Here is a 23,851-nt window from a genome sequence, read left to right on the forward strand (position 1 = left end):
ATGCTCAAGAAAGGAAATACATGCTGCTTTCAGGTATAATCAAAATAGTCAACTCACTCTACATTACATCACACTAACACTATTGCTTACAATTAGTAGGACACCCATAACTTTCAATGTCTCTGATGGAACTGGATCATTGGAACTCACTGCATTTACTGAAGTTTGTGATAAGCTTTTCCACATGCCAGTTTAGGACATCTATGAAATGAAGATGATGGTATACAACATAATTTTTAAGAATTGTTACCTTATTATTTAACTCTAACTTCACTACATATTACAAATGTGAATACCACTTAAACTTTTATTTCTATGTGATTCGGAACAACTTGACGAATTCCAGGAGACAGTTTATAAATTAGCAACAGAGCATTTCTTGATCAAAGTTGGACCTACAATTGCACTATCAAAGAACAAGATCTTGCAATGAGGACTCAAGGGTGTGTATGTGGTGGAGGAACCAACAACAACTACTAATGAACAAAACAGCTCATCAAATGCTGATTCTGATTTTGGAAACAAGGAAGCAGCAACAAGACCAGCTCAAAACTGCAGACGCTGAAATAATTCAAAAAGCACCAGTTCAGACAGAAAACCATATAAGCAAGACCGTTTCGAAAGAAGCACCACATAAGGATGATCTTACATACTACAGCCAAGAGGAAGAAGATGCTTGTGTTATTGCTAAAAGTTTGAATGCAAAAAATAAGAACACTAAAAACAGTGTAAGAGATTTCAGTCAAAAACGAAAGAGATCGGATAATGAAGCAGAATCAGACATCCACATACCATTGAAAGAAGTAATGGAAATGGCAGCCTAAGACACATCTACCAAAACAGCCATTGCAAAAGCAAAATAAATTGATCAGGCTACTTTGAGTGCGAAAAAGGGAAAGGCTATCAGGTTTGAGGAGCAAGTAAATGCTGAATTCATGCTACACACATTCAAGCAGGAGAAGGTAAGCAAGCGTCAATCTCTCATATTTCCATATGATGATCAAGATGATTCGTAAAATCATGAAACTACTCTCTCAGCAGATCAAGTCAACAACAACTTCAACAAGTATCAGAAATCCATAGAATATATATATATATATATATATATATATATATATATATATATATATATATATATATATATATATATATATATATATATATATATATATATATATATATATATATATATATATATATATAAACCAATATTTTGTAATGTGTGGCATTAATTAGGAACAAGAACACTATAATTACCTGTTCCTTATTAACACCACTTATTAAGGTATTAGCCTTACCTAAGTACTTAAATATTTTGCAACCGACTAGCAAGTATGATGCTTTTGGATGTTCAAACTATTACAGTAACTATGCAGTAAGGTATATATGTAAATAGGTAACAATCCACTATGTTAAGAAGTGACTATATGAAACTCAGCAGCTATGTATATATTATGCTTAAAGATGTAAACCATGGTTTCACTGATATAAAAAAATATGCTCGGTTTACAGTATATCATTTTCTACTTTGTATATCTACATGTATTACGATGTTTCAATTATCAAATTTCAATATTAATCTCCATTAATTTGACTACACAATCATAACTACAAGTGTTTAAAAAAAATAAGTATACCAAATAATAATTGAACACAACAACTTTAATAGGTATTCAAATGTGTGTCATAGAGAAAACATGAACCTATTGAAGACATATCAGAACCATATATATGGTTTAGTAACTCTTATAATAAATTCCAAAATCCAAAAAAACCGTAACAAAAAGATTCAGAAATCAACAACCACAAAAAACATTAACTTTACACATCACACTAATCTTATTAACACCTTCACAAAGACAAAGCTGAGTAAAAAAAATAGCATCCTAACAACAAAGAAAACTTCATCCAAATAGTCATTCCATACTCTTACATTAAAACTAAACCTATATCAAACACAATAGGATTTCCTTTCTTGTATTTGATCAAAGCACCTTCATCTACTTGAACATTATAAAGATCAATGAACTAAATAACACCATCTCTAATGGAAAATTTAGTGATAGTGTAGACACCCAAATGTGTCTCCCCAAAACCAAACCCGGTGATGAAGACTTTTCACGTCGAATCATAATCGAATGAAGTGAAAGTGTGGAAAGTATGGTGTTGCTGTTAGTTTTTTATTTCTTTTCTTTCTCTTCTGTTTTCGAAAATCTATTTTATGGAAATAGCCAATCCAATTTAGTTTGGTCCATGGCAAGGGTCTAATAATAGTGTAGTTGGATTGGGCTCGAAAAGATCTTTCCAACGATATATTATAAGCCCAATTCCGATGAATAATGAGGAAGTTGTGGCCAAAATACTAAACTGGGCCCAGTTTGACTTTTATATGCGGCCCAATGATCTAGAGGAGGGCCCATTATGATTTATGATTCCTAATGCAATTAGGATTGATTATAGTCTTCTAGAATCTTCTAGAAGGTTCTTTTGAATCCTAATGTGATTAGTATTGATAATTGAGTTTTTTTGAGTTTTATTTAGAATAAAAAAGTGTTTTAAATAAAATTACAGTTTTACCCCTCGTGCGCTAAATTTTATCAGAAATAGGAAAACGTGTGGAAAAACTGTCTGCAGCGCCGCACCACAGGCTGTCTCCTGGCGACAGGCCTGTCGCGCGGCGACAGGGGCTATTGCGGCGACAGTGTCGTGTTTTATTCCTTTTTGAACTCTGATTCTTTTTTATCATATTCCGGCTGATTTTCATTATAAATAGGCTCCTTAAACCTCCGTTTTTAATCATCTACAATAAAATATCACCAACTCTCATTAAGAATTTCTTCATACTCTCTCTCTTTCTAAACCAACTTTTCACAAACAAAATTCCACATTCATTAGCACTAGAAACACCTAGCCAAGTTCGAAGTTGCCTTCGCCCTAGACGTGAAAGGTTATAATTCCTGAGGGTTTGGTCCCAAATCTTTATTTCCATTATTTAATTTAATTGTTTGATTTTATACATTTCCTTGAAGTTACTAACGTGTGTATTTTGTTATTAGAAAGAGGTACGAGGCATCCAAGTAAGTACTTTAATTGTTTAATTGATCTTATGATATAGAAATCATGTTAAGATTGTTATTTTGGTTCCTAGTATCATGTTAGGATGCTTTCCTTAGTATGATATTTAGGGTAATTTGCTTATATCAATTATGATTTCTAGGATGCTTCCTATTTTCTTTCCTAATAGCATGTTAGTATCATGTTAGGGCTAAAGCTTTGATTTTTATGTTTAGTGACATGCTAGGGTTTGTTATTAATCTTGTTAGTATCATGCCTAGGATCTTGCTATTATTATGCTTTAGCGTTGATATGATTATGGTTATGATCATGGTTATTTTTATTATTATGATGATTGTTATTATGTTGCTTGATATATATTATATTGTTATTGTTATTGCTTGATCACGCCTTTTATGCATGTTTAAAGGGAATTTGTACTAGTAATCACGCTTAATAAGATAATTAATAATCTTGTTTAGGGCTAATATGATTATAATTCAAGTGATCTCAAATAATTGTTTTATTTGTGCATTAAATTCAACCAACATAGATAAACATTTTTAGGGTTAATCTGTTGATTGCATGTTAGTCAGAAAGCACACATGAATGCGAGAAGAATGAAGTAGAGGCCTATTTAGGGCAGGTTTTTAGGTTGGATTTGTACCTTCATCCCCGAACTTCCAGTCTTGGTTCCAGACCTATTGGAGTTAACGATCTCCTGGATCGTTAAGGGGTGTAACCTTCACCCTGTGAACGGTTTACAAGTTCCTAAAACTTGTTGGCGACTCTTTTGCTCTAGCTTCCTTCCCTTTGGACGCCACCATGCTTTAATGTATGATCACAGTGGGGCACAAGTTTGGGTTGGCTTGAAATATTCCCTATTGTAGGAGTTCAACAAGGATTGCTACTCAATCCTGATGGAAATCAAAGATAAATTTGAGTTTGAAAAACCCCAACCGATGAGAGGTTCGGCCCAATATCGCAACAAAAACAAGTACTGTCACTACCACAAGGACGTGGATCGTCATGACACGAATGAGTGCATCAATTTGAAGAGGTTGCTGGATAAACTGGCCAAAAAGGACATGTTGAATTCGTACGTCTTGAAATCAAAATTCACTTATGTAGGGAATATTTCAAGCATCCCACACTTGAGCCCCCACTGTGATCATACACTTAAGCATGGTGGCGTCCAAAGGGAAGGAAGCTAGAGTAAAAGAGTCGCCAACAAGTTTTAGGAACTTGTAAACCGTTCACAGGGTGAAGGTTACACCCCTTAACGATCCAGGAAATCGTTAACTCCAATAGGTCTGGAACCATGACTGGAAGTTCGGGGATGAAGGTACAAATCCAACCTAAAAGAGATTGAACCTGCCCTAAAAAGGCCTCTACTTTATTCTTCTCGTATTCATGTGCGCTTTCTAGCTAACATGCAATCAATAGGTTAACCCTAAACCTGTTTAATCTATGTTGGTTGAATATTAATGCACAAACAAAGCTATTATTGGCTTTAAACATAAGCCTCTAAACATAAGTCAAACATGCATTTAATAATTACAACATCTTCAACATAAATATTTGACTTGAAACTTCATGCAACTAAATGATTCTTATCTAAAGGCATAAATGTCAAAATTATGTTTCAGCCTTTGTAGATTAACATTACACTTTATCAAAAGTCCTGTTTAGGATTAACTACAAAATCCCACACTCCTTTCAAGGTAAAATTGTAGATTTATTTTTACCAATAATTCTCTCATTAAAAAAATACTCAAACCATATCAAATAGTAGGAAATATTTGGTTTCATTTAAATCATTGTACTAGAATTCTTTGTCACTACAGAAATATTCCTAACCAACTTAACAATAACAGAAGCATAACTAATACTAAAGTAAATCATTAAAAATAAACATTCATTTTCCAATAATATTTATCCTAATCAAAAATAATTGAAATGAAATGTTAAAAAAAAAAAAAAGAATAAAAGTGTCATCAAAATGAAAATTTACAGAAAAATATTGTTAAAGAACAACATTTGCAATGTAGATACTTTAATATTGCTAAATATCATCAACCAATTACCACTCAATCATAACCACATTGTAAAGGCTTTAATCTTACCGCGATGGTGATTTATTGCCATGGCAGCCCAAACCATTTACATTGTCTGTGGAAGACTGCAAGTGGCTTTGAGAGGAATGAAAATTTTCATTACTGTGAACAAATCCTATAGAGTGTTGTAGGAAATCTGTCTACAAAGTAACTTAGTTTCAATTCAGGTAAACAACCCTTGCAATTGAAGTTTCATAAGATTGGGATAACCGGATAATTTAACTTGTTTTCTATGGCATCTCAAACACTTATTAATTTGAAAGCTTTTGAAGATTTATTTGAAGGAAGGAAAAAATACGTAATCTTTATAAAATGAGCATTATAGAAATGACCAACTTAGTTCACCATTGTCTATGCATTTTTCATGAAATTTCTGAGAAAAATCAAAACCATAAGAAGCTCTACACAAAGGGAGAAAAGCAAACAGAGATAGAAGGATTTTCTTACAACACCATGGTAACACATAAGAATCATTTATATCAGTTTGTTCCACAACGATAAATTATTTCAAAGTTTACCAATTCTGAAATCCCATTATTATTGCAATAACTTTCAAGTTTCTTTATAAGTCCTAGGATAAAATTATATGCATTATGTTATTAGAATTTAGAATAACCAGACAAACATCCATTACTAATCAAATATCAAGAACTTTAACTCTGTATTGGCTGGAAGCTGGAAAGCAGCAGCAACAACTACTAAAAAACAATCCAACACCTATTCTCAAACCCAGGTTAATGTTTGATCTCACTTAATTATTTTACTATGTGTAAATCTCAAATTATAAATATCACCCTCCAAATTTAATCCAAATTAAATGATTCTCATTAGTGTTATCAAAATGATGATCTTCACAACATAAATTTGCTTGGAATACAAAATGGTTCAAATGGCCCATGCAACATCAGAATAGAAGATCTTTTGAAAGGAAAAAACAGAAGTCCATAACAATAAACTAAATATTAACCATGATTTCACTAATTTTGATTTTTTAATCACAACTTACTACTTGATATAACTATATACACTTACTACTAACAAATTTAAAAGTTACTAACAACTACAAACTAACACAAAATACTCAATTTAAACTTTAAAACCATAAAAAAAACCACTAAAAAAAAAAAGAAAAAAAAACAGAATTACTATCCGAACTACTAAGGCAAGGGAAACTTGAAAGCCTCCGAATCTACATCAGAATACCCAAGAGAGTAGTGATATATGTTACCACCAAAATCATCCTCGGAGTTGACATCTCACTCTCCGGGATCCGCCTCGTCTCCTTCATCATCTCACTCCCCGAGATTCGCTCCTTCTCCTTCATCATCCTGATCCCCAGCCTCTTCTTCAAACACTTCCCCCTACACCTGCCCCTCTTCTAGTTCACCCTCCTCATTCTCCTCATCTTTTTCTTCCTCATTTTCTGCCTCATCCTCATCTTCTTCCTCATCCTCCTCCTGTTGCTCTTCCACTTCAGGTTGCACTTCCTCATGAACCACCAATTGTTCCTGATGAACCACCACAACAGCCTGATCAGCAACTTCCCCTTGCACCTCTCAACAACTAACTCGACAAGGCACCTCTGCAATAAATTGAACATCCTCATCATCTGAAGAAATCTCCATATCAACAACCCCACCCTCAACATTAGCCACCACACCAGACGTCTCTCCTACGCCACCCACAGACACAGGCGCCCTTAACTTAGAACCAACTTCCATCCCATCATCATTATCACTATCAATTTCAATTTCAATAACACCAACACAGTCACTATCAACCCTAACCCTCTTATGTCCTGTTCTTCTTTTTCCAACATTCTTATATTCAGATAATTCAACCTCCAACTCCGCCAATTGCCGCTGTAAAACATGACATCTCTGATCAGCCTCTGTACGGACATGCAAACTCACGGCTAAGGAATCTTCGAGTTCAGATTTACGCCTGGCCAACGACTGGAAATACGTATTCTTATGTTTGCTTTGAACAGTAGTTAGTTTTGACGAAGAACCACCATTAAAATCAGCCATTTTAAGCAAAAGATGGAAATTCAGAGGAACTTAAAGTTGTTTTCCTTTACAATCACTTTTAGAAAATATAATTTGATAAAGAAAACCGCTTAATGAGAAAAAATATATAGCAAATTGAAACTATTATGTCACTTCTGTGTCTCTTCAACTGCAATTTGCTATAGTGAATTAGTGCCATTGAAAATCGCAATGCATGTTTCTTCATATTCTCTTTGTAATAACACTGCAAACGTACTACACAAGAATAAGAACATTCTAAAAATAGTTAAAAAGCTAAAAATATACTACATACATCTAATTAGTACAAAAACACTCTACCAAAAAAATATCGCGCCAAGAATTCACTCGGGTCTTTAAAACTTTTATTGTATTTAAAAAGAAAAAAGTATACGCAACTTTCCACTCTTAAACAAGTTAAAACTAACGAATAATTTACAATTACCCACAACTTCCTTACACATTATTAATTTGACACATCAAACTATCATTATTGTCACGTTACTTCTTTTTTAAAACTTATTTTATGGAATACATATTATTCCTACTTTTTAAGTTAAAAAAAAAACACTCTACCAAAACAACTCATCTCAACTTCACAAAATATCATTACAACAAAAAAGCCATTATTATCCACAACAACAAAACGATCGACAGTACCAACCTCCGGTATTTTCCATTTTGGACTATCGCGAGCGAGACTAGTACTAGAAAATAGAAAACAAATAAAACAAAAACTAGGTGAGGCGAAAGAACCTAGCCAAGCCATGATGACGACGACGGAGTACGCAGTAGCAAATCGATACAGCAGAAGAAAGAACCATTATTCGAGTAAACTACAACAGAATAGCAAACATTACCTTCTATTTAAAAAACGTCAACCTCTTCAAATCGAGCAACATTGATTGTGTTAAAGTCTACGACTCCGAGTCTCCGACGACTTTGGCGTCCTCATCGCACTAGCTAACTCCAACATCACGAGTTTCTTGTAGGCTGTATCAACAGGAATCTGAATTCATTTTAATTCAAATGCATGTAACGTTTGTTTGATTAATTGAAGATGAAATAACACATCATACATTTTTCCTCCCCAATAACCAATTCCTTATGAGGTTGGTTTTTAAATCTTTGTGGATTTCATAGCTTTTTTTTTGGAGCCAATAACCCATAAAAAGATATTGTGAAACAATGAAAATGTACAATTACAATTTACAAAAGGAAAATTTGTTATTATTAATCCCTACTTTGGGCCATTGACTTTAATTAAACCCAACTTTTGATTATTTTTTAATAATCCCAACTTTAGGGGGCGTTTTCTTTAACAAGCTAAATGACCGGTGACCTGATTAAAAGGTTACCTTTTTTATTTTATTTTTCTTTAAACGCCACTTGTCACATTTTCATTAGTTAAAAAAATGAAAATGAAAATCCAAAAAAAAACATAAAAAATAAAAATGAAACCCCTTCCCAACCCTTACGCCTCCCCCATCCCCATCGAAAACACCCCATCCCCTCCCCTTACCCTCGCCGGCAAACACACTTCCTCCAACCTGCCTTTTCCTGGCCCACGGAAAACGACGACCAACACTCCACCACCCTCGAAACCTCCTGCCCTCCCCTACTTGCGATTGATGTTGGGTAATTCGATGTTGTTGTTGACGATATTTTGAGTGGCGCTGCGTTGGAGCTGGCGAGTTTGAGGGAGATAGGTGGTGCTTCAGTGGTGGACAAGGCTTGTGTTGCGTAGCTGCTGTTGTTGGGCGTGAGAGGAGAGAGAGCTAGGTGGATCTGAGGTTGTTGGTGAATCTTTCGAGGGAGCAAGGGAAAGGTAGCAGGGGAAGGAAAGGGATAACATGTTTTCCAGCAGCCGGCGGGGAAAAGGGAGGGAATGGGGTGTTTTCCAGCGGCCGGGGGAAAAGGATTAGATGGGGTGTTTTCCGGTAAGTGAAGGGGGGTTGGTGGTAGTTTTTTTTTCATTTTTAATTTTTGTTTTTTTTTTTATTTTTTTGGACCAATAAGGTCTTGACACATATCAAGTAACCTGTTATAATTGGTTATTATATATATATATATATATATATATATATATATATATATATATATATATATATATATATATATATATATATACTATTACAATTTTATGCAGAGGATATCATTTAGTGTCTAGACTGGTGATATGATTAATTGGTTAGGTGATATCATTCATTGTTTGGAAGATATGATTAACTGTACGAATGATATCATTTAGTGTTTAGGATTGATGATATGATGAATTGGGTTAATTGTTTATTGTTTGGATGATATGATTAATTTTATGGCTTGTGATGTGATTAAGTCAGCAGAGCAGATTGAGTTAGCGGAGCAGAGCACAATAGGGCTCACCTAAGTAAAGCATATTTCAGCAAAGCAAAGCAAATTTCAGCATAACGGAACAGAGAAGCAGCTAAGAAAAACAGGGCATTTGTGTTAGATGATATCATTCATTGTTATCATGATATGATTAATTGTATAGATGATATCATTTAGTGTATTGGTTGGATGATAAGGTTAATTGATTAGATAATATCATTCATTGTTTGAATGATCTGATTAATTGTTTGAATGATATGTTTTGGTGTGGGGATGATTTGATTAATTTGCTAAATGATATCATTTCTTGCTTAAATGATATAGTGCTTGGATGATATCCTTAAGTGTCTAGGATGGATGATATGATTAATTGGTTAGATGACATGGTTAATTGTTTGGATGATATTGATAACTACTAATGATATCTTAATTGTTTAGGTTAGATAATATGATTAATTGGTTGGATGACAATTTGTCAGGATGATATCATTAACTACTTGGAGGATATCATTATAATTGATTTAGCATTCATAAAGGTTGAGCTTTTCTTATTTAGGCCTTGTCTCACGAAGCTATTGATGAGCTCGTGACCACTTTATATATAAGACAATTAATTAAGAAATAGGGGGTCACGGTGATAAGCAAATCGGGTTACCCTTGACGTTTGTTGGTTACATAAATGAGAAAAACGGGTTACTCTCTTACATAAACTAAGTGGAATCATTCTTTCATAAATTAGTTTGATATTACTCGTCTAATGAACAAAAGAATAGGAGTTACTCGAGTGAACAAATGAGTTTAATTATAAATTAGTTTGATATTACTCGTCTAATGAAGTGGAGTTATTTTTATGGACAATTAGGGATACTCTTATGAATAAATGTTGAGCCCAGGAACAACCCACATGTGAGCATTTTTTTGTCCCACGCTAAAACACTAAAGGGGGAGTGCAGTGGTAATGCAATCCCACATTGAAAGAATTCAAGAGTTACCACCACAATATAAGGCTAAGGGGCTACTCCCCTCATTGCCATATGGTTTTGAGGTGGAACCTCTTTGGTCTTGTGAAGTGGTGGACTTGCACTCTCCTGTGACAGGTGCGGCCTAGACCCGTATTTAACAATAAATGATGTTATTCATTTATGTAAATAAAGATTACTCTTATAAACTAATGTTGTCCCACCGTGTGACTAGACACATATAAGACTTATCGTTAAAGAATTATTAAAAAAATTCATTTGACAACAAAAATATACAATTAAATTGCTAGAGAACTTTTTGTACAATTTCTTTTAATTTATGAATAATGTGTGTGTGTGTTTTTTTTTTTTTAATTTTATCAATATTTGTGATAAAAGCCTCAAAAGGGCATATAATCGTTCATGTAATTTCGAAATAATAAATTCTAGATCGGGGAGATTGTTATATACACCTGGGGGTACCATACACTCATGAGAACTTTTTTTTTTCCTCATTTGGATGATTGTTTTCATTTAATCATCAAATGAAAAGCATAAATTAACTTTTAGTTGAGTGTACTGTGCACCCAGGTATATATAACAAATTCTTTTTTTTTAACAATAGGTATGTATAACAAATTCTTGATCGACTATGATTTTTAAGTTTCACCTAAAATTATTGGTTATAATATATGATTTGATATTTATCCAAACTTGTGAATTTGCGATTGATTATGTTTGGGTGTAAAAGTATTCGACAGTTCGACTGATTTGAGAGCAAACCAAGATTAAGATACATTTATAAGTATCAAATTCATAGTGGAAAATCCAAAAAACTAAGCACCAAAATTATAAACTTAAGATCAGACAAGACAATTGTAATACTTAAAAATCAATTTAATAGAATAATATTTAGTTCACAATTTCCCATCATAATTTTTTGAGTTTAAGGTTGAACAGTATAATTATGGGATTTGATTGAAACCCTAGTTTGAAGACTAACAATTGCAAGACGATCGAAATACGGACGCAAATGCCAGTAAGCTCTTGATGACATTGTTTATTTCTCAAAAATTAGTTAGTAACTCAAACAAATCAAATAGATAAAACCTAATATGGTAATTTCAATTAAATTCTACTCGATGTGAGAGTAAAAACAATTGAATTTATTATTGATAGGTAAGTATTGTAGTATGATACTCAGCAATATTTGTCATAGATATAGTATGACTTACACTTCGTAATAATCAAAAATAAAAAATAAAAAAACCGAAAATAATAGTGTGACTTACACTTCACAATAATCAAAAGAGAGACAACGATAGCAACTGAAAAAATAATGGTGCTTTTTGATGCCATTATTTTTTATTGATTGAATATAGAGAGTAAATGATAATAGTGAGCACATCATTGATTAAACTAGAATCATTTATATAGGTGCATTTTGTTTGTAATTATGGAAAGTTAAAATCTTCATAATCGAGATCACCACAAATAAAAAGGAAAACAACTGTATTATTAGACCTTACAATTTTAAAAATACGTGAATGAATGCTTGAGAAATGTAAGAGAGGAAAAGCTTATTTGTTTAAGCAATATTTAGAAAGTTAGATACAATAAAAAACTATCATTTGCTATTTTTATCCCAAAACAATAAGAGAAATAATAAAAAATACTTCCTAGTTTACTTTTATTTGCAACATTTGAACGTGACCCGATGTGTGAAATGACCCCACCCAAAATTGACCTGAATCCCGAACTGATTGACCCGAATCAACTCGATCCGAAGTGATCCAACCCAAAGTGACCTGACCCGATTCCTAAAGTAAATAGGGTGAAATGGTAAATTACTTAGTTTAGGGCTTCTTTCTTTCCTAAATAAAAGGTACTCACGATTTTTTTTAGTTTTTGAAACGCTTTTACTTAATTTTTCCAACTATTTTTTTTAAGTGAATTTATTTTGGTGACTCGACACAAACATGACCCAACTCGAACTGTCCCAACCCGAATTGACTAGTGAAAATTGGTCATTAAAATTGTTCCGACCCAAACTAACCCGACCCGAACTTGACCCAAAGTGCTGACCCGAATTTGGCCCGAAACCCGAATTAACCTCACCGGACCCAAATATTTGCTGACCCGAAATTGACCCAACCCGAACGACCCATTTGCGAGGTCTACTCCCTTCGTCATTATTTAGTTAAAACGGTCTATCTTACTTGCAGGCCCGTAGAACAGGGAGTGCAAGGTGCCCTCTTGCACAAGGCCTTCAATTTTAAGAGGGCCCATATTCCCCCCCCCCCCCCTTTAATTCAATCTTCATATTAATTTCTACATCTTTTCAAATTCCTTCATTAATTTAAATTAGTATTATCTTAATTAAATCAATTCAATTTCATGGAAAATAATTTCTCCATTCAAGATTTCAATGGAAAAAAAATACTCGTAATACTCAATTAATACACAATCAAACAAAAACAAAAACAAATTGGACCTTCACTTGGGAGTATTGTTTTGATAACTTTGTGAATCACTGATTTTAGTGATTCCTTCTTTGCCCATCGATTAAAGGAAAAATTTTGATGTTTATTCTATTTTGAAAATTTTGACTTTTACCACCAAAAACAATAAAAAAAAAAAATATTTTTTACCACCAAAACTTCTAAAAATTTTATTTTACCACCAAGTAAAAAATAAAAAATTACTTTTTACCACATGTCGTCAAAAACCTAACGGAATTTTTTAAAATCTTTGATTTTCGTGTCAAACACATGCTCTTTTGGGGTTTTGGGGGGCATTTTGGCCCTTTGAGTCCGATTTGAGGTCAGAATTGACAAAAAATGATCGGAAATGCTTCATTTTGCGTGTTAAAAATACCTCGATTTGCGTGAACACGCAAAACGAGGCATTTCCGATCATTTTTTGTCAATTCTGACCTCAAATTGGACCCAAAGGGCCAAAATTCCCCCCTAAACCTATGAAAAACATGTTTTGCGCACGAAATTCGAAGAGATTTTTTTAAAACCATTAGATTTAACGGTTTTCTTGACGTTAGGTGTTAAAAAACAATTTTTAGAAATTTTTTTGGTGGTAAAATAAAAGTTTTAGAAGTTTTGGTGGTAAAAAACAATTTTTTGATTTTTTTTTGTGGTAAAAGTCAAAATTTCCTTCTATTTTAATTTTTTAAATTTTTTTCTTGTTTTAATTTTTAGCTTTGTAAAATTTTTGAACCAATTTTAATTGAAACAATTTATTTTTATACAATCCTGGACTCCTGGTTTCTAATTTTTTCTATGGGCATATATAAATTGTATGAATGCAGTTATGCAACGTCTTAATCATTCTTATTAATTCACTGTTGGATGAATTTTTTTCAATTTTGCAACTTGTATGTTAGAAATCAGAATATTTTAATTGGCTGTTTTTTGCTTTGGGTTAGAATGTTAGATTGTTAATTTGTTAGAATCTTGGTTGTTTCTACGAGCCTATAATTGTATATGTGACACTATTATTATAATTTTGATGTTATATTTACTTGCTATTATCAACAATTCAATATGAACAAAATATTCGAATTTGATTTTGTGTAATTGAACATATCATTGTTATACGAAAGCATTTTCATTTTATAATGTATATTTAGGAAATTTGTGCATTGCCTAAATTATAGATTAAAAAAATAGTATAATTTTCACATTATTAAGGGCCCCTTTTTCGATTTGGAACCGGGCCCCCAAAATCATTGCTACGGGCCTGCTTACTTGACCAATGCATCATTGTATATATGGCTGACTGATGGAAATTATTTGCGGAGATTAATAGCTTAATTCCCTTTTTATATATATCAGGGCAAATCACCTAAAACGCGTTGCATACCGGCTGTTGCTATTTGCTCTGCTCTCTTAGGGCCTGTTCTCATTGACTGAACTCAGCTGAACTGAACTGAACTGAACTGAACTCAGCTGAACTGAACTAAACTGAACTGAACTCAGCTGAACTGAACTGAACTGAACTCAGCTGAACTGAACTGAACTGAACTGAAATGAATATTTTATAAGAGAAGGAAATTAGGAGCTGAACTGAACTGAACTGAACTGAACTGAACTGAATTGAGCTGAACTGAACTCAGCTGAACTGAACTGAACTGAATTTCAACGTAAGAGAACAGGCCCTTAGTAGCTTTTACTCAGTTCAATTGCCGTATCTACATTGGTGTTTGTGAAACAGAGCATGTTATAACTAGGCTAGGAAAGGAATCCTGTTTACTGTTGTTTCACAGGAGAAACCAAGAAATACAGAGCCGATGGCATCGATGCCACTGCAGTTGACACATGCTTTTGAGGGAAAAACATCACTTGTATCACTTTATGCCCTTCCTGTGTGATTATTGTGGGTACTTACAGCATTATACATGGGAAATAGTTAAATAAACGAGAACATGTAAAGCTTCAGGCTCGTGCTTAAATTGATGATGAATAGATGATCTTAGATGACACATGCTCCTGTGCTGTAGACTTGTAGAACGAAATTAATTTAACTTGACTGCAAGCGTAGAAAATTCTGTATTCAAATTCTTGTAGAGTTGTAGATCATACCCCTTTTAATACATGGATGAACATGATCCAAAGTTCATCAAAAAAAAAAAAAAAAAAAAAAAAAAAGTAATTTACTGCTTTGGTAACATATATGCCCCAATATATCCACTTCTTAGCTGGCTTTCCAGAAGTAAAGCAACCACAACCAACAGTTGATATTACACCGTGCTTCATTTTATTATTATTATTATTATTATTATTATTATTTTTTAATAAATTCAGCTTTATAATCAAACTTCACCATAAAGAATGCTTCTGCTGCACATATGAATATCAGAGATATCTGAACTTCAGAAGTTAACTTCTCAGCTCCCTGCTCATGCACTGATGCTATAGAAAACTCTTGACAATCCCTTCTTTGATCGGATTTTTGATATCTGCAACGTAATCAAACTAAAAATGTCAGCTAAATAATTTGGTTGTAATTAATAATCCTAAAATACCTGGTGTAGAAAACTTCATATTCATATAACAAAAGCACAGCATAGATGCAATTTGGTTGTTTTTAATTAGCATGGTCAATTGAATGATTCTTGTTTAAGCAAAGATGTCCTGCACCGAAAAAAAGGCAAGTGTTTTCATTATTTTTATCCACTAAATAGATAATTAAGCATTAGTTGGAAATATAACATGATTATATCCATAGGCCTTAAGCTACAAGGGTTTATCTATGAAAAAACTAGACTGAAATTCACTGACTTGGCACCCTATATGAATATGGGTTGTAACAAAGGTAGTGTGAGTAGAAATAGAAAAGGACAGGACAGAATCAAAGGTTAAAATTCACATGTTTTAACAAATGGAATCGTTGCAATTATAATGAGTAATCCTGAAGATATTTTTGCAACCAAGCTAAACACTAGATTGGCAGACTTGGAGAAGAGAAAGCTCATAAACTTATCCCCAGGCAATTTGTATGTCAAATAAGGGTTCCTCAGGCAATTTATACATCAAGTTCTCGTTAAAATAAGTATACATCCCCTAAATTTTTATGCTCATTTAAAAAATGAAAATAACTAGCAAACAGGCTCATTATCTTGGAAAAGAAAACCTAATGTTGGCACAACATAAAGTAGGGGGAAAAGGTAAGGGAAAATAAAATGACCACAAACTGCAGTAAAGAAGCCTCACAATAATCTGAACATAAAACCAAGAGTGAATTATGTTCAATCTCCTGAGAAATTCCAATCATTTCATGTGGCTGTTTGCTTAAAACATCAGTACAAGAAATCTGTATTTGTATGGCAATGAGAGAAATATATCCAAGATTATCTTCTAACTCTTTATTTGAAAAAATAATTGATCAGAATGCATATGGCGGACATTACATTTTCTTAGGTAATAAGGCTGGTTTTCCATAAGCATAAAAAATTAATACTCTGTCCGATAGACATTTACCTTCATACTTCTTATTTCTGAAATATCAGTAACATGTGTGCCACCGCAAGGACATCCCAGATGCTCACCTATCTTTACAATACGAGGACTGCTACCCTGCAACAGTCAAGAGTACAAACTATGGAATAAACAAAGATTAATCAAAGAAAAATTACACCACAAACTAATTTCATAATTCAGAGACTAGAAAAAAGAAATAAATACACAGTTGCTCTTCAAACTCCGAGGAATTTTTTTCCCTGGGGTGGGGGGTTTGAATTAAGCTGAAATTCAGGCAATGTCATAAATCCTATAAGAAAAAAAAGATTGCACTGATAAGGATAAGTAAAGGAATAAGAGAAAAAAAGAGAGAGGATGGATCTTCCCTATCCAAAAACAACCCATCCATGTCATTAAGGCCATGCTATAAATCACATTGCACTGAAAAGGAGCTAAGCTTCAAACCACAATGCCAAAGTCAATTGCCCACTAAGTTCATGAGCATCATAGTTTATACTCGGCAATTCTTTTCGACTCAAGGGTCCAAACATAGAGCGCCTGGAAACCATGTGGGGAAATTAATTTAATCTTAGTTCCAAGAGATTTAGGATAAATACCCCACAAAACCAAGATAGAACATTAAAAACCTTTAAACCTCAAAGACTTTCATGAAGGAAAACCTACCAAGAAAATAATAATTCACTTTATCCATAATATAATAAAAAAAAATTGGACTATTCAAATTTTACATGCATAGCTGAGGTGAAAAGAAGAGCAAAGAACTACCTTGCCTAACCAGTCCATTGAACTAGATGACTAGACACACAACCTATGTTGCAAGCTTACTGCAACTGAATGGGTAGACCATAATAATTTCAGACTGAATGGTTTAGTTACTTTTCATTTAGTTACTGAAGGGATAAGAAGTGGTTTTGTTAATTTTCATTTGCTAGTTAAATCCTTATTATATGTCTAAATTAAATTTCAGGTTTTTACAGATAGAAACTGTCTATTGCAAGGCATGAACACTTTAATAAAGAAGATAACACCAGTCTTCTGATCTTAGGTTGATAACTATGAAATTTTTTTAACCTTGGGGATGTAATCTGGTAGTTGACCACCACACAGCTCAGCAGCTTCATCATATGGCAGTACAGCAACAAAAACCTGAGTTTACAAAAAAAAAAGATTAAAATGAATCAGAGGGCATTAGATTTAAAAATATAATAGCATAGCAATACAAAAAAAATAATTTAAAAAATAAAGAACTCAAGATACCTTTTCACCTCTTGAAATTTGGACATTAGCATCCCTTTCTAACTGTTCTAGTTTATTTTGCAATTCTGTTTGTGGAATGGTCCCTTTATATTCAACAAATGGCCTGTAAGAACATAGTCATCATCAACTGTAAAATTTCTGAAAAGGATAAAAGGCACAAGCGGTGCAGATGATAAAGATAATCAGCTGATTCAGCATTGAACAATATAAAAAATTGCAGAATAAGAATCTCTATAAGCTGGAGCCAAAGATCTCTTAGCATGAAAGGGAAAGAAATAAAAGGGGTGCAAGATAACATAGTCTCTACATTGTTTTGGTGAGCTGCTATGTGACAAGCAATAGAGGGATATAGTTAAAAACTAATGCTAATTACTAAGATAAACCTCGGCTCTATTGTGCAAACCAAAGATTGGTGCACTAAAGTGCCTTTTGCAAATTTTACTAAGTTAATAGTTTATAGAATTAAAACAAGTAAAAAATAAGAATTGAAATTTTTTTATACAAAATTGGCATGAAAATTGGACACCATTGTACTGAAGTGGGGCGACAAGAAGAATAAGCGACCATGAATAAAAGAAAACTTTGAGCATCATGTATACATTATATTAAGCCCAAAAAATCAATTAAATAAAACATGTCATTATGAAACACTTATCACTCAACAAATATAGATGTAATAAATGAAGTTTGAAACCATACCCATCAGGAAAGTGATAGGCTTTCCCGGGCTCAAAATGTCCCAATCCCACATTACGTATGGCTATATCTAGAACATGTCCTGCTGAATGCAGCCTGTACAAACCATGAACAGCAAATAAGCACAAAAATCTAGTTAAGAAATGGCAATAATTTTCTCCAAGCACAAACTAATAGACACTTAATCAACAATTGAAAATGAAATTCTAAGGAACGGCCCAAAGTTCAAAAATTATAGGAGTTTTAGCAATTGATATAATCGATTGTATATCAAAAGCAAGGAGTTTCAACTCGAAAACTGTTTCCACATCCATATACATATACTGAGCATTATATGCCATGCTTAGAATTTTGCAAGACCACACATATTGACTCTTCCTATCCAACTTAGTAATCGCATTGTCTAAACCTCTCATTAGTCACAACTCATAAGGATACATGATTTACTGTAATAAATATACCCTACACAGTTTTTGTGTTATATATAGTTGTTTACAATCTCTCGTTAAAAAATCTAATCATAAACCAAAGTGAACCTAACATTTCACGAATTCTCTATAATAATGTGATTATTAATTCTAAACAAATTTCACTTCTACATCTAAGGACACATACATATACTACTATCATTGAACAAAAGCATAGAATTCAGATTATAAAATAAACACAACACACCTCGAATTGAGATTACGACGAGATTCATCTACATGTAACTTAACAATCGCTCCACTCTTAATGTCCCACTCCAACTCATCATTTCCTTTCAAATTTTCAACATGCCCATAATGATAAACCTTAAAAAATATTCATCATCAGTCATTTTTCTCCCAAAAAACATAGAAATTCCATTTTTCTCAAATACCCAAAACATAAATTTAAGAAATTAAATAACTGCTTACAATTCCATCTCTGTTTCTTACATCATCAACAACAAATTTGAAGGATGAATTGATATTGGTGATGAACCCAGCATCTGCGGGTTGTCCACCTCCTTGAGGATAAAATATAGTGGAATCCAATATCATTGCTTGTCTACCATCATCTGTCTTTTCAATTGAGTATTGAGATTATAATTTCATATTAGAATGAATGATTAACAAAAACAAATCAAAGTATTGAATAAATTATTTACAAATGATAAAAGTTACAATTTGATTGCATGAATTGAGAAAAACCTGCAAATGGGAGAGAAATGTTGCCTCTGAATGAAGCTTCAACATGTTGTCAAAGTATTCTAATTTGGTTGCTATTGCCTCTGAATGATCCATTTCTTTTGAATTTTTGTTTTTCCTCTTACTTTGTGCAGTAGATGTAGACTTAGGATGGTAGAGAAGTATTCAAATGGAGTGAGTGAGAACAAAAGCTCCATTAAATATACACAAAAAAATAAAAAAAAAATAAATAAATAAAATAATAAATAAATAAATAAATAAATAAATAAATAAATAAAATAAAAAATAAAATAAAAAGAAAATAGATGACTCAGTTTAGACTTTTATACTCCCTCGGTTTTTTTAAAGGAAAAAGGCTATATCTGTTCTGCTTACCTTATTTTCACTTATTTTAGCTTTAATAAATTTAGATAAGTTCAGATAAAGATTATCCAAATACAAATTACAACTAAAATTAGTTTTAATAAGGTTTAATAAGTTTATATAAGTTCAGATAAGTTCAAATAAGTGAAAATCAAGTGAAAAGAACACACCTAGTGTCTTAGGTTAGGTTCTTTTGGACTTTTTTATAGACCTTTTTAGTTCAGTTCAATTCAGTTTAGCAAATTTCAGTTCAATTCAGCAAATTTCGATTTAGTATAGTTTAGCTCAGCAAATTTCACTTCATTTTTTTCATTTATTATTATTATTATTATTATTATTATTATTATTATTATTATTACTCCCTCCATTTAAATACTTGCTCTATTTATACTTTTTTGCATTATTCATTTGTCCTACTTTTACTAATGTTTGTAATTTATACATAAGGAAAAATATAGTCTTGTGGATACTTATTGAATCGTCTAAATAAACAGATTATTCATTTACATTGTTAGAATTTATACTTATTTACAATTAAAGATATTATTAATTAAATATTAGTATCGGCACACGTGCTCAAGAAAAATGGAGCAAGTTTTTATAAACGAGGGGATAATTATAATTATTATTATTATTATTATTATTATTATTATTATTATTATTATTATTATTATTATTATTACTACTACTACTACTACTATTATTATTACTATTATTAAATTATTATTATTGTTACATTATTAATAATTATTATCAATATTAGATTAATAAATATTATTAATATATAATTTCTAAAAATATTGTTATTAATATTATTATATTTATATTATTAATAAATATGAATTAACACATATATTTAATACTAATATTTATTAGTATATTAATTATTATTATTAAATTAGTAATTATTATGATTAATAATATATTATTAATTATTATTAATATTAAGTATTATAATTTTATTAATTTTATCATTATTGTTTAGGGTAAAAATACACCCCAACACGTGGTCCAATTCCATAGTAACATGTGGCCCAATCAAAGGGTGACATGTGTCCCTATAGTAAGGTGATGCGTGTCAGCTTCAAGAGAGCAGCTGAAAAAAGAGTAAAAGAGCCTTCTTACATTAGGAGGCCCAAATCCCAAAAATGCCGCAAAACGACGCCCCCATCTGACATGTGTCGTCAGCTGATTACGCAGCCAATCAGGGTACATAAATCTAGGGTATCAGCCCTAAAGGGGGCACAATTTCCCGCACTCTATAAATACCCCAATCATTTATGATGGGAGAGGTGGATTGTGACATAACCTTGAAAGGAGCACAAAAAAGCTCCAACTTCTCTCTACTTTCTCTCTCTAGTTTATTCCGTTTTCCGATTACTTACTTGATTGTCGAAGGCGGATCTTCGATAAACCGGAGTTCCGTTATTTTGTAGGTTTCCAAGTCTACATGTCGGCAGAGCGTGACCAGTATTCCGAGGGATTCCAAAAATACCCCGAAACATTTGGCGCCGTCTGTGGGAATACTCGTCCGTTATGACAATATATGGTCAGACACCTAATGTCGGCCCTGGCCCTGGTCAGGACAGCCATGTCGAAGACATAGTCACAACGATTCATTCTAGTGATCCTCTGACCTCCTCATTCCATGAGGCCGAGGATCCTCCAGTTATTACTGCTTCCCTAAAGGTCGCTCTGAACAAACTTCGAAAGGAGCTTGAGAGTAAAAGGGCATCTACCTCTAGATAACCGTCCAGAAGAGAGGAAGAAGGCACCCCAAGGAAAAATCAGAGCAAGGCAACCAATGCTATGGATGCTGGGAACACCCCATTCCGACAACAGCATGGAAGATCTCCCAGGGTGCCACGGACGAACTTGTCTAGGCTCCTTGAGAAAACACAGTCGGCTGGGGGCAGATCAGACAGCCTCATAGGGAAGAACCTTAGTCGTCGCGACGCTGGAGGGATGCAAGGGAATATATCCGGCACAAGCAACGGGAGCGGGCGGCCTACTCGAACATGGCCTCGACTCCAACTATGCCAGATGAATTCTCTAACCAATCTCTTTCCAAACATACCAGCTCGGCCAGGACCAGCAGGAGTCAAGCTGTTCGTACTCCAACTCCTATTCCACTTCAACCGTTTTAGTATCAGACCCCCCAGAATTTCAAACCTGTTCTGCTGCCTAACCCCCCTGTCTTCGGACAGTATGGGCAATATGGTCAGCCGTTCGACCAGACAGCTTACATGGCCAGACCGGCCGCGCCACCTCAGCCTATTGACTGGCAAATGCACTTGTTGAATCTTAGTGACAAGCCGCCTCCGTTTTCTCAAGAAATTCTTAACTCTCCTCAACCAGCAAAGGTTAAAAGTGTACTTGTAGGTACATATGATGATACAGGCAACCCGGAAGAACACTTCACTTTGTACAGAAATCTGATGTATTTACAAAGTGTGGACGATGCCACATGGTGCAGGTACTTCCCGGCTACCCTTAAGGGCGTGGCGCAAGACTGGTTCAACAGTCTGCCGGCCGGGTGCATCAACTGTTTTACCACTCTCAGTCTGTTGTTTGTTGGAAACTTCTCATACAACATTCCCCCAAGGAAGACCAGCCTGAACTTGGCAACAATCGTCTAAGGGAAGAATGAAGGTTTGCATTCATAAGTCCAGAGGTTCAATCAAGAAAAAGCCCAAATTCATAATCTGCCGGATGTAATGGCCTATTCGGAATTTCTCCGGGGATTAAGGCATAATGGTTTCAAGTTTGATCTGGTCAGGAAAAAGGTCCGGACATACGCAGGCGTTCTGCGGGAAGCCGAGGCCTATATTGAAGCAGCTGATTTTTGTTCGCTTACCAAAGCAGAACAACCAGCCAAGGGGGCTAAGAAGAAGCAACCTTCTCAGCAAGACTCGGCCGGAAAGAAAAAAGAAGGAAATAAGCGAAAGGAAGTTAGGATGGCTGATAGCCAGCAGCCAAAATCAAAGAAGGTCAAGACGTACAAACCACAATACGAGTTCAACAAGGATTGCTACTCAATCTTGATGGAAATCAAAGATAATTTGAGTTTGAAAAACCCCAACCGATGAGAGGTTCGGCCCAATATCGCAACAAAAACAAGTATTGTCACTACCACAAGGACGTGGGTCGTCATGACACGAATGAGTGCATCAATTTGAAGAGGTTGCTGGATAAACTGGCCGAAAAGGGCATGTTGAATTCGTACGTTTTGAAATCAAAATTCACTTATGTAGGGAATATTTCAAGCATCCCACACTTGAGCCCCACTGTGATCATACACTTAAGCATGGTGGCATCCAAAGGGAAGGAAGCTAGAGTAAAAGAGTCGCCAACAAGTTTTATGAACTTGTAAACCGTTCACAGGGTGAAGGTTACACCCCTTAACGATCCAGGAGATCGTTAACTCCAATAGGTCTGGAACCATGACTGGAAGTTCGGGGATGAAGGTACAAATCCAACCTAAAAGAGATTGAACCTGCCCTAAAAAGGCCTCTACTTTATTCTTCTCGTATTCATGTGCGCTTTCTAGCTAACATGCAATCAATAGGTTAACCCGTTTAATCTATGTTGGTTGAATATTAATGCACAAACAAAGCTATTATTGGCGATCACTTGAATTATAATCATATTAGCCTTAAACAAGATTATTAATTATCTTATTAAGCGTGATTACAAGTACAAATTCCCTTTAAACATGCATAAAAGGTGTGATCAAGCAATAACAATAAAATATATATCAAGAAACATAATAATCATCATCAATAATAATATTCAATCTCAATAAAGCTTAATAATATTAGCAAGATCCTAGACATGATATTAACAAGATTAATAACAAAA

At 33.7% G+C, this 23,851-nt stretch overlaps 1 protein-coding gene across 3 annotated transcripts; it reads right to left on the bottom strand.

Annotated features, from left to right (window-relative positions):
• Window positions 1-15,319: 15,319 nt before the first annotated feature.
• Window positions 15,320-19,966, bottom strand: LOC145582191 (uncharacterized). 3 transcript variants are annotated; one of them, XM_081639194.1, is made up of 8 exons: window positions 19,631-19,965; window positions 19,376-19,501; window positions 19,131-19,249; window positions 18,459-18,551; window positions 17,760-17,862; window positions 17,574-17,648; window positions 16,503-16,598; window positions 15,320-15,481 (listed from the first exon to the last, which is right to left on the bottom strand). In XM_081639194.1, exons 1-8 carry the CDS (start codon window positions 19,721-19,723, stop codon window positions 15,422-15,424), a joined length of 765 nt encoding a protein of 254 aa, XP_081495320.1. In that variant the 5' UTR covers window positions 19,724-19,965; the 3' UTR covers window positions 15,320-15,421. The 3 variants fall into 3 exon arrangements, with proteins under 3 accessions (XP_081495320.1, XP_081495319.1, XP_081495322.1); XM_081639193.1 differs by having other exon boundaries at window positions 19,355-19,501; window positions 19,631-19,962; XM_081639196.1 differs by lacking the exons at window positions 15,320-15,481; window positions 16,503-16,598 and adding an exon at window positions 16,616-17,039 and having other exon boundaries at window positions 19,355-19,501; window positions 19,631-19,966.
• Window positions 19,967-23,851: the final 3,885 nt, after the last annotated feature.

Source organism: Chenopodium album, chromosome 15 (assembly GCF_948465745.1).
Source record: "Chenopodium album chromosome 15, dcCheAlbu1.1, whole genome shotgun sequence".
In the NCBI taxonomy this organism is placed as follows: domain Eukaryota; kingdom Viridiplantae; phylum Streptophyta; class Magnoliopsida; order Caryophyllales; family Amaranthaceae; genus Chenopodium; species Chenopodium album.